A 13,162-nucleotide genomic window follows, 5' to 3' on the forward strand; every position below is an offset into this window, starting at 1 on the left:
CCCCTCATAATGAGTGAGGAGAGTTTATATAAATGAGAGGAAGGATAATTTTGGTATTTTAGAAAAAGTTATGGGCATTTTTGTTAAGAATAGTAAATTTGGACATTTTTGTTTGAAAATAGTGACTTTGGGCATTTTTGCTTAATGGGAGGGTATTTTGGCCATTTTTTATAATTTCCCAAATATATATACATAATATTGTTCTTTTGAATTATAAAAACGACAAAGATCAAAACGTTGCTAAAAATATTTGTGACTAAAAGGTATTTACTAAAAACTCAGGGATTAATTTACCCCCCAATCGCGGCCAAATTGAACACTGTTTTCGTGTTGTACAAGAAGACGGCTTTGAGAGGCAAAAAGAAGAATATTCTGCATGAACTCCCCAGAAAAATAAATTAAAAAATAAAACTGTGTGGAATAGTCACTTGTGCCAAAAGAATCAATCAATAAGTGGCTTTGCCTGCGCAACGTAGAATAGCTGAAGCTTTATTTATTCAAAATTTCAACTCTCAAGCATATCTACTACAAGGCCGACGCCAAATTTTGATTCTGGACCAAATGATATGTATGCTCCCAATTTCAATGGTTAAATAATGATAAGGTAGAAGATTTTAAAGGGTAATAAATAGTAAATATTCTTTCAGATCGGTTTATTATTGAATTCTAGAAACATAAATCCGTAATTATACAAAACTGATAAGTTACATTAAGTTATTTGTGGAGGTCATGCTCTCAATTGTTTAAGTATGACCTTTAAGACATTTTTAATCTTTTCTCTTTGACGTCACTTCTTATAAGTTGTTGAATGTTGTTGGTTGTTAAACTTGTATCCATTAAAATGACTTTCGAGAGTTTACTTCAACTAGGATTTTTTTGACCATATAACAAATTCCCTTCGTTTTTAGGTGTGCATAGAGCAGTTATAGAACTTTTATTCTATTTCATCAAATTCTGCATAGATAAGCAATATTATGTTTGCTAAATGGTTGCAAATGGTTAGCATTAGCATTAATGCATCATATATATGAGTTGTGTGTCAGTTGAGTCGTTTCAGAAGTCATGATGTTTTGATAGTCACTTTTTTTTACTTTAGATTAATTGTTAACATGTCTTTAAAAACACTTTAAATGATAGATATCTCGTTCTATTTTTTTTTTTAATTACTTAGAAGAAAATTAATTGTAAAGTTTTCTTTAAACATGTCTATGTTCTCGGAAAAGCCTTAATTCTTTGAAACTTAGTATGCAATCGGCTAAAGGTTCATCCTTGGAGGATTCTATGTTGAGGATTTAAATTTTATTCTTATAGAATATTTCAGTATGCTTTGGTTTCTATCAATTACAATTTGCTTTTTTGGATTAAAAAACAAAGACAAAAACATTGCTAAAGATGTTTAGGATCGAAAAGTTATTACATCAAAACTCAGGGGCTACGTTGTTGTCTGCTCTCTCCATCGCGCCTTGCACAACTTGTCCTGATCATAGCCAACCAGAACATGTTTTCGTGTTGTACAACGAGACGACATTGAGACAAAAGAACAAGAATCCTCTGCATGAAACTCCCTAGGAAAATTAATTATGTGATAATTTTTTAAATTTAAAACATTGACATGAACATTTTATGTAATTTGATAATTATTGTTGGTTGTAGTTAATTGTATATTTGGCTCAAGTTTATTTGTTAATTGTTGATGGTTATGATTGGTTTAAGATGTATTGGTACACAATTTGGTCATCAAGGACCGTTTATTATCGATAGTCTTATTCGATAATTGTAGTTGTGATTATTAATTGAATATCTCGTCAACATTCAAAAAGGTCAATTTTTAGTTATTAATCAGATATTTGTCGACATCACATGATTGTTTGTTGATAAGGGCAATTATAAACCCTACGCGATCGTTGTCATGTTCGTGTTTGGATTTTGGATTCTTAATGTTCACAATATGAATGCAACCAATTTTGAAATATATTTTATCCATTTCTAATTTTAACAATTATTTTATTTTTTTTATATTTAGTGGATTTGATATTAAAATATTAATGTATGAATCATGTTGGAGTTTATTATTTTCCTCATATTAATTGAATTTTTATTCAAGGTCAAATTTGTAACTTGACTTAAGTTATTCAAGGTATATATAAATTGAAGTTAAGAGCACATTTTGTAAATATAATATATATTAAGGGTGTTTGATTTGGGTAATGTTTTATTACTAAAATATGAAAATTATTTTGAAGATTAACGGGTATAAATGATTATTATGTTTGATGAAATTTGGTAAAAATAAAAAGGAATAAATAAATATTAAATCTAGTTAAAGGTAATAAAAGAATACTAATAAATTATTTTATTTAAATGCCCTTCGGTATAATTATTTTTAAATATTTTTTATATTACTTGTTATATTAATTAAAAATAATTTTTTTTGTCTAACAAATTAATAAATAATAAAATAATTATAATAAAATCAGGATTATATTGATAATATTTTAATACTTAAGGTAAATATGATAATTTCTGTCATATCAGCATTAGTAATAAAAAATTACCGTAATATTTTATTACTAATAAATCAAATAAGGGAATATAAATAATAAAAGATAGATTATCGAAGTAATTTTTAATGACTGAAACCAAACGGCCCCTAAAAGTATTTCAATTATTTTGATATTTTTAGATTATTAATAACAAAAAGGCAAACACATTCAAGGTAATATAGTAATTACAAATTTTTTTATAATTTTTACCATTAATTAGAGAATAATATTTTATTACTAAAATTAAAAGATTCTCTTGAGGATAAATTATTTTAAAAATTATTAAATATAAATTATTACTATATTTGATAAAATTTGATAAAAATAAGTAAATATAAATAATTATTATATTTAGTTAAAAATAATAAAAAAGTCTTTTAATACTTAAAATGAATATAATAATTAGATTATCTTCTGTATTATCTACTACATCATCATTAATAATATAAAATTATCAAAAAAAATTATTATTTATAATTAAATAATGTAATATAAATAATAAAAAATAAATTATTATCATAATCTTTATTAATTCTCAACTAAATGACTAATAAGAGGTGGAGAAGTATTTTTAAACCCAGCCTAGGCGGGCAAAGAGCAATTCACTCTAATCTCCAACCAAAATTAGAAAATTATTAAATTAGTAGGCCAACTCATGAATCACTTTCACTCTCAATAAGCCAATTTGGCCCATTTCATTAAATTATTTAACACCCTCTAAAATATAAATACTTTTGGGTATATCTAGACCGAAGTTTCCGACTTTTGTTTATCAAATTTAGATTATTCAAGCTTGAAAATGTACAGAGCACGTGTCATACTTTAATATGCTGAAATATTATTGAGGGTAGAGTTGTCCTCCAAAAAGTTTATACAATAATATAAAGATAAATAATTATTTTTTGTCCAAACTTTGATTAAATTATAATTTTTTTACTATTTCAATTTATGAAGTTTACTTTTTCATCCATCTATCAATTATATAATAAAATTTGTTACGTTAAAAGGTAAAACAAAGTGGTTAAAATTATTCAAAAAAATAGTCAATACAATAATGATGGAGTAAAAAATTTAAAAAAATAAAACATTTATCAATTGAACTTAGCAAAAATAATTCCATCTCCTCACAGTTGTCACTTGCCCAAATGCTGGTCTTCTTCTTCTTTCTCCTTCTCAACCTCATTAGTTTCTAAATTCCCATTTTTATCCAATATTGTGACAATTGTAATTGGTTTGATGAAGACACGGATGAGTTTTGGTTGAAAGGGAAATGAGTTGTTCGATTGTGGTAGTCCTGACTACGGTTTGTGAACTGGCGGTTTTGGTTCGAAATCATCAATTTACGATTCAAAAAAATAAGGACCTTGAACCGAAACCGTAATAAGACGGTTCATCCATAGTTTGGAACTGACGGTTTCGATTCAAAACTGATATTAAACAGTCAATTCTAATACATGATCTTGATTTAATTTTTTAATTATTAATTATAATAATTGAAATTATAAATTTGCCTATAATAATTACAAATAACATCGAAATTACTATTTTCCTTTTATATTTTCTTGAAATGAATCTTAAAAATATTGGATGTAAGAATTTTTTGAGAGTGTTGTTCTTATTGTTCCATCTCCATCTGTTGTTGATGTTGTTGTTGTTGCTCCACCTCTTCATATTGACTTTCACTTTCTTGTGTTGAAAAATCATCTATAAGTTGATTTTCATTCACATTTGATATATGTGAATATTGACCAAATATTCGATTACCGAAAGAATTTCCACTACTTACCATTTTTTAATAATAAATAAAATTAATTATATAAATAAATTATATGATTGATTATAAAAGATAATAAAAAATAAATAAAATAAATTATATGATTAATTATGAAAGATAATAAATAAATAATAAATAAATTTAATTATAGAAATAAATTATATAATTAATTATAAATTGTATAATAAAAATAGAAATTGGAATTAACAAAAAATTAAGAAAAAATTTAATTAAATTTAAGAGAATTTGATTGAATTGAAATAAGTATTAAGAGTTGAAAGAATGAGAATGAAAGTTTGAAGGATTGAGTGAGATAGTGGAGAGAATGAAATTTGACTGGGTATATATATAGGAAAATTTTTTTTTGAAAAAAATTAAAAAGTTGGGGGGGTGAATTATGATTTTAAAAATTGCAGAGGACCCTTTGAAAATTGCAGGGGACCGAGTCCCTGCAATTTCTTCTTCTGCAAGCCAACGGTTCCCTACAGGGAACCGTTGGCTGTTTAAATAAATTTAAAAAAAATTTAAAAAATTCAAAATTTTTCGGTTTAGCACAGTAAACCGTCGGTTTACATGTCGGTTTATAAACCGGGTGTGAACCGGAATCGAATCACTAAAATCCAGTTTTGGTTTCGATTCAGTCCAGTTCTGGTTTCGGTTTCATCTGGGTCAGTTTCGGTCCAGTTCACGGGCCAAACTGGCCCGTGGCCAGGTCTAGATTGTGGTTTGTTGTGGGGTGGAAGGATGGAGTAAAAAAATCTATTCAATTTGAGAGTAGATTTTCATCTAATAACGCCAACAAAGGCTATGACAGGTAAAAGTGAAGTTATAGTAATCTATTATTAATTCTTCCAAATTCTAACATAAGGGAAAATGTGATAGTGAGTCCTTACGTACACAATTTTCAAAATGTTATGCATAGAAAATGACATTGATGAAGATCATATCATATTATAGACAGTTTTGAATTAGAATTAGAGTGTTATACATGATCGATTACGAGGAGATTTAAGAAGATGGATTGGTGTAAAATCCTTGCAATTATTTTCTTTCCATTTTCTTTAACATTGATAGTTTATATGAAAATGAGAAAAGCAAGCAAGGAGAAGAATGAACACAAATAGGAAAAAAAAAAGAAGGAAATAATAATATAATGTAATTATAATTAATATTTAAAATTAGTTTAAGGTATTCTTACAATTTTAATAAAAAATAAGGATAAATTATTAATTGACATTTTTATTAAATATTAACGATAATCTTGTAAATTTTTTTTTATAATTAAAGACTCTCTCTATATTAGTTAGAAAGATAAACCCAGATTAGTCAATCATTTCTTGAACCCAGAATGTCTACTTTCAACACATAGTTGGCATAGTTTTATTTTCGAGTTTTTCCACTTACAAGAATGTTTAACAAGTGAGCTTCTTACTAATGATATATTTTTATATATTTATGATCATAATGTGCTATATTTATACACGGTTTATGATATAGCAAAAAATTATATTATATGTATATATTTTGATTATATAAATGAGTGTACATTTACGTATATCACTATATGATTGCTTATCATTTTATCTTTAATTCAAAATCACTTATTTACATGATGACATATATTAAATATATACTCATCTATATACTAAAAATAAATACGTATGATTTTATTATATAACAAAACCAGAGTTTTATTATTAGTATTAATTGTATGGAAGAAGAAAGAAAGAACAAAGAGGGGTAGATTGTTGGTTTAATTATGGCAATAATTGAAATAGAGTAATATTATATGCACAATTAATAATATATTATTATATAATTGAATAATTCAAAATTAGAGATAAAATAATTTTCAATTATATAGTAATATATTATTAATTATACATAAAATTATACAAATAATTTTATTAATTGAAAGAATAGATTAAATTATTCCGATCTTATTATTTTTTGTTCATGATTGATAGTTAAGTGGGTAATGATATTATTTTTTATTCTTATTTTGTGTATATATTTTAAGTATAAAAAAAATACATAAATCATAAATATGTATTTAAATAATTTTAAATTAAAAAATAATATCAAATCATATAATAAAATATCATATATATATATATATATTTATTTATTTTACACATTCAAAATATCACAAAGTAAGAATGCACTGCAATAAATGCGAGAAGACGATGGGATGTCGGTTTCTATAAATGTTTGCAAAATAGTCCGCCATAAATTCTAATTTACAACACAGCCCCCATTCTTACACTAAGTTTAGTCAAAATTGTAATAAAAATAAAACATAAATAAATTGATTTAGTGCCGGTTAAAAATTCATATTGAATATTTATTGAACTAATCTTACATAGTTTATTTTAAGGCCAAGGGATTATTTCCCATCCAAGGTTTGATGTTTTCTCAAATATCTATCTTTTAATTATGAAAACACCAAACACTCATTTATGAGCAGTTAAAATTAACGGTGATAAGAGTAAAATCATCATTTTTTCTATAATATTAAAAAATAAACTAAAATATAATCTATTTTTGTCCTCCTAAATTTTGAAAATTAATTTTTTTTTCTAGTCTAAGTTTTAAAAAATAACAATTTCACCTTAGGGTTTTATTTTAAAATCTCCGGTGAGACTTCTCTCTCTTGAAACATCTTCTGATTCCGACGATCTCTTTCCTTCTATTTAGACGCTCGATCGACGTCGAAGAAACCTTAGGAGATGAAGAACTTCGTCGAAGAAGACGAACGAAGACAAAGCCATAAAATTATTATTAGTAGTAAAATAATAATTTTATCTTTTATAACTAATAATTTTGATTAAATATATCAGTTTATAAGTAAATATTTAAATTTTTAAAATTTCATAAGTATATATTTGGGTCTGGGCTGGACCTTGGGTGGAAATAAGTCTTCGGCCTTTTGTTAATTACCCATAAAATAAGTTATCTGATCATGGGCTCCTCCATTTTCCCGTCACGTCCTGTTCGTGGGCCATGTGCACGGAAGTAAATTGATGTTAACTGGGTAGCAACAAGCGTGCTTGATTTACTGATTAAAGGGAAAGAGGCCCGTTTTTTATGGGGTTTTAAAAAAAAAACAAATATTTAGTGTTCATATTTATGTTATTCACAAGAGATTTCCAAAATAAGCCATTTTTCTTCCTTTCATATAAAATTCGACGGGTTTTGAATGGACGTGTTATATTGTTAGTGGTTTTAAAACATCCCATTTTCTCTTTTTTGGTGTTTATAAACACAAGATTTCTGAAATCTTAAAAATCTAATTCTCTTACGATATAAATATCAAGATTAATAAAACTGATAAAATATTAAAATTTTTAAATATTAATCTTATGTTCGATACTCTGTCTAATAAGATAAATAAATTGAAGAGAAAAAACTAAATGGATGAATTGAAACACTATTACTTCTTATCAACATTACATTTGTTTGTTGAAACATATACCAAAACAATATTAAAAAAAAGGAAGGCGTTACAGTTGGGCTTGGCTTAAGAGGGATATTTTAATTTTCCAAGCACAAATCAAGGTGTAGTTAAACCCATAAGCACATGAAAAAAAAAAAAAAAAAACATTATCCTTATTGTGTAGTGAACACATCCTAGCATAGAGGAAGAGGAGCTCCATTCCACTCCTTTAAACATTCCATCATTGGATCAATCAACTTTCCTGCACAGATTGCCGAGAAAACTTTGTCAAACTCCTCACCTGGGGACTTTACTTTCTCACCAGTTAGGAAACTTGTTCCAAGTTCTTCTCTCACGAATTTGTATAATGGATAGGACCTGCATTCCTTTATCTTGTTTGGAACAGCGGCATTTCCATTCTCGATTTCGATTCTTGTGCTTTCGACTTCCTTGGGAAGCAGGGTTTTTAGTTCCTCCTCAAAGGCTCCAATTTTCTGGAAAATTGAAGTGCTTGATTTTTTCTCTCTCTCTCCGTTGGCCATGGCATGTTCGACCAGAACTTGCCTTAATTTTTGCATCAATGGATAGGTTGCGCTGCAGGGGTCATCTATGTATGCGAAAACGTATTCCCTGTCGACAACTTTGATCAAGTCTTTTTCGCCGAATCTTGATGGGTGAAGTTCACCAGTGAATGCCATTGTCAGGACTCTCTTGGCCACTTGACTTACTGTGTTCTTCACAGTGTTCTTTAAGTTCTCCTCCAAATGCCTCAAGTCAATGGCCTGGCATAGAGCAACCAAGTATGTAGAGGACATGAGCTTCAATATGTCAACAGCTTCAGCTGTTTTTCTTGAAGAAATGAGGCCTAAAGAGTTCACATCTTGGTTGTGTTGCTCGGCGCTCTGGACATGATTGGTGACAGGATTAGCAAGGAATTGAAGTTCAGAGCAGTAAGATGCCATGGCGATTTCAGCACCCTTGAATCCATAATCTAAACTTGGATTGCGACCCCCAGAAAGGTTCGAAGGCAATCCATTGTTGTAAAAGTCATTAACCAGCTCGGAGAATTGTGCAAACATGAGTTTACCAATGGAAGCAATGGCGAGACGTGTGTTGTCCATGGAAACACCAATTGGGGTCCCCTGGAAATTGCCTCCGTGCAACGCCTTACTCCTTGCAACATCAATCAATGGGTTGTCGTTCACAGAGTTTATCTCCCTCTCAATCATTTTGGTTGCTGCACGGATCACTTCAATCTGAGGGCCTAGCCATTGAGGAGATGTTCTAAGAGCATATCTGTCTGGTTTCGGCTTCTGAAGAGGATCAATTTCGTGCAACTTTTGAGCTGCTTTAACATAGCCGCTACCAGCTAAAATGTGCTCCATGATAGCTGCGGCTTCAATTTGGCCTGGATGGTGCTTCAATTTATGTGTCAAGTGGTCAGTAAACCCAGGTTTTCCATTCATAACTTCTGCAAAAATTGCTGATAAAACTTCTGACAGAATTGCAAGTATGTTAGCCTCGAAAAGAACCGTTGAAGCTAAGCCGGAACCAACTGCTGTGCCATTCACTAGTGCAAGACCTTCTTTAGGTTGCAACTCAAAGAATCCACTACTGATACCAGCCAGTTGGAAGGCTGCACTGGCGTTCAGGACTTGCCCGTTGGGCCCTACCGCCTTCGAATTGGGCCTGCCTGTCAAGAGCCCCACAATGTAGGATAATGGAACCAGGTCGCCCGATGCAGTAATTGTGCCCCGGAGTGGCAAGCAAGGGGTGATATTATGGTTAAGGAACTTGGTGATGGCTTCCAGGATATCAAACCTGATGCCTGAGTATCCTTGTAACAGGGTGTTGATCCTGACCAACATCGCCGCTCTTGTAGCAGAATGAGGCAACGTGTGGCAGGATTCTGTACCACTGCCGAAAATTCCAGCATTCAAGAACCTGAAAAAACAAAATTTTACAAACTACATGAGTAAAAATGTACATAAATCCACCAAATTTCTAGTTCATGGAATGTTTTTTCGTGTATGGTGACATTTACAGGGTAAACCAAATTTCCAGGACCTGGAATAATTTTTTTGGTATGTTGGGACTGGACGGCCCACTGAAAGGACCTGGTCCTGGTCTCAGCCGGCCTAATTGAAAAATAAAGAATTTTACTATGTGTTGTGTTGAGCATGAACATGTCCTTTTCAAGCACAAAAATAAAATGTTTTATATGGAATTCTTATAAATAAACAGATAGTTTTGGGATAAGCAATAAATTTCTTTTAATAAAACGATAAGTATCCACTTTTAAGTATTCATTTTGATATTTAAATGATATATCATCATATAATTAAATAATTTTAAATTAAAAATAAAATAATATTCAATCACATAATAATGTATCACTTAATTATTTAATTAAATATTCAAAATTAAGTGTAATTAGCATTACTCAATCTCTTTTTCCCCTATACCTAAATGATATGGTGCACCTAATTTTGAGAAAGCAACAAAAAATTAAAAGATTTTAAGGTAGGCCAGCTAATTATGGGTTTATATTTTTATTTATTCTTTGTCACTTTCTCTGTCCAAACAGAAATGTTGAAACTTGTAGTGAACAACTTCACTAGGTAGAAATTTTCAAACAGGCCATAAATTTGCCTTTTTCTACAAACCTAGGGCAACCCGTTTTAGTAATCTAATCCCCATTTAAGGGAATTTTCATTTTCCTTCAATTTCTTTATTAGCACAAAAACTTAAATTTAGTAAGAAATATTTAATGGTCATTTGAATCATCCCTATTTTCCTACCAAAAATACATATAAAATTTATGATAAAATTTTACTGATAACTTTTGTATATAAATAATGATATATCATTATATGATCAGATATTATTTTATTTTTTATTTTTAATTATTTAATCACATAATAATTTATTATTATTTATATATAAAATTGTACATATTACACTACTTTAAAATTTAACCTATTAGCTTAAAAATAATAACAATACTTATATTTTAAAAACATATAATTATTTATACATAATTTTATACTTATTATTTGTATACATAATTATACTTTTCAAATAAAAGAAAATTTAGAGGTAAATGCATTTGTCTCCTACCTGTATTTTTTGGCTATTAAAAAAAAGTTATTAAATGTGGGCCTCCTAATTCACCTAGAATTAGACTCGCAGGTCACTAAGAAACCACCTAATTTACTCCTAATTACACGAAATAAATAACCTTAATTTCATCAATTAATTTAATTAATATTTCTTAATTACCTTATGAGCTCGTTCTGCAGGGCGCCACCTTGCTTCGTTCTCCTATGCGACGTCGCACCAAAGCCAGTGGTCACTCCATAACTATCCGTCCCATTCTTCATGCTCTCCATCACCCAGTCGCTGCTGGCCTGGACGCCGGCCCTCGCCGTCTCCGAGAGCTCCACCCTGACGCCAGAATCATGACTCGCAATCGCAGTCACTTGACCTATCGTCAACGTCTCCCCCCCGAGCTTCACCACCGGCTTTCTGAACTCCTCAACCATGCGTTTAACTTCATCGAGGTGGCTCCCTTTCAGTGACTCCGCCGCGAAGTTCCAATTCAACGGGTCGCTCGTGCACAAGCCTCCATTGCGATTGTCGTGACAGAACTCCATTGTTTGGCAGAAAAGAAAATGAATGGGAAAATCTTGCTTTCAAAAGATTATATATGGTGTTAGTGCATAAGAGAGTATATATAAAACGTTGCAGTTTTGAGTGTTTTTGGAAAGAAAGAAAGCAAAAATTGTCTTGTTGTGAAGGAAATCTTCAGGAGTAAGTTGTGAAAATTTCTTAGTTGGGTTAACCGAAAGCGAGGGCTTTAAATAGAGGCACATTGAGTGTTTGGTGGATTGGCCGACGGGTTGATTGAAAGTTGCACGTGACCGTTGGATTTTTATGAGATTGGAACGGGGAAGATTTTGACACGTGGCAAAATGGTGATTGGTGGTCTAATCCATATCATTAATACACTTATCTAATTATAAAATAATATTATTTTAGTATCAACATTAAGGGCTACAAACCCCTTTTAACCATTCATTGTTATAAGATCTCAAACTTATCACATAACTATCTCTTATTGTCATTGATCAAGGTACCCATAAAGTGTTTTTGACCAAAGGAAATACAATCCCCTCTAAGGTGTGTCATACCACGAGCTTTCTACTCCACTCCAAGGACTACTAATAAAGATTGCAACAATGTACCTTTAGGCATTTTACCCAAATTTTTACTCAACATATATCATGTCATGGACTAGTTATTTCCTTCAAAGATGTAACTCCTTGTGTACAACTCCCAACATGTAGAAGCTTGCTCATGTTGAGTGGGCAACTCATGATATGGTAGGTCAATCCACGATATGAAGAATATAACTCATATAATGATGTTGCAACCAATTTGCAATATAAAGAACATAACTCATATTGTGATGTTGCTAATCAAGGATATGCAAACCATAACTCGCATCCTGACAATATCAACTACCAATGTGGCAAATGTAACTCATGTCATGATAAATTCAATCAACAATATGTACACAACAACTCACATCATAATTATAATAACATTTATAGTGCAACCATTAACTCATGTAGGAAAACATTAAACCTCGATGTATGTCCCTTTGTGGACTAACAACTTATGTTGGAATGAAAACACAACCAAGGACTCTAGTCCTCGTTTATCGACTAATCTTTATAAGGAAACCTATTTTCTCATACAATTATCTCTCATTCCAACTAAACGAGATCCACAACTTACATCATAAAGACATTGTCCCTTTACATGTAGAACATAACTCATGTTCTGGCAATGTCAGCTCCCAACATATAAAATATAACTCATGTTGAGTAGATAAATGTGTTGACATTCGATATATAGATTATAACTCACATCATGAAGGTTTTGTCACTTAACGTGTATAACCAAACTCATGTTGTTTAGATCAAAGCGTCAACATTTGAAATGTAGATGATAAATCCCCTTTTAAAGGCAGTTTATGATTTGTATAGCATAATTAACGTCAAGTCAGTTTAAGGCATTGATATGAAAGGTGTAAAATATTACTCACTAAAGGAAAATGTTAACCCTTAACGTGTACAACATAACTCACAATAAGCAGGCCAATGCGTTAACTTATTCTATATAGTTGATAACTCACATTAGGTAAATATTATTTCCTAATGTGCAGATTATAACTCACATTGTACAAAATATATCTCACTCTAAGAAGGCACCAACACTTTAATGTGTCAAGTGTAACTCATGATAAGTAGGTCTAGTCATTGATATACAATGTGTACCCCTTAACTCATGTTCAAGCAACATCAACCACTAATATATGTTGTGCCACTCACAGTAAATAGG

At 30.3% G+C, this 13,162-nt stretch overlaps 1 protein-coding gene across 1 annotated transcript; it reads right to left on the reverse strand.

The window, feature by feature from the left end:
- Positions 1 to 7,712: 7,712 nt before the first annotated feature.
- Positions 7,713 to 11,562, reverse strand: LOC123192215 (phenylalanine ammonia-lyase-like). Its single transcript, XM_044604688.1, has 2 exons — positions 11,036 to 11,562; positions 7,713 to 9,697 (listed from the first exon to the last, which is right to left on the reverse strand). Exons 1-2 carry the CDS (start codon positions 11,407 to 11,409, stop codon positions 7,948 to 7,950), a joined length of 2,124 nt encoding a protein of 707 aa, XP_044460623.1. The 5' UTR covers positions 11,410 to 11,562; the 3' UTR covers positions 7,713 to 7,947.
- Between the last annotated feature and the right edge of the window lie 1,600 nt (positions 11,563 to 13,162).

The sequence above is a fragment of the Mangifera indica genome, chromosome 12 (genome assembly GCF_011075055.1).
Source record: "Mangifera indica cultivar Alphonso chromosome 12, CATAS_Mindica_2.1, whole genome shotgun sequence".
In the NCBI taxonomy this organism is placed as follows: Eukaryota; Viridiplantae; Streptophyta; class Magnoliopsida; order Sapindales; family Anacardiaceae; genus Mangifera; species Mangifera indica.

Excerpts from the sequence above, each read along its gene's own strand:
- LOC123192215 (XM_044604688.1), bottom strand. The coding sequence starts at position 11,409 with ATGGAGTTCTGTCACGACAATCGCAATGGAGGCTTGTGCACGAGCGAC. Across the intron at positions 9,698-11,035 it reads CTGCAGAACGAGCTCATAAG|GTTCTTGAATGCTGGAATTT; the intron begins GTAATTAAGAAA and ends TTGTTTTTTCAG.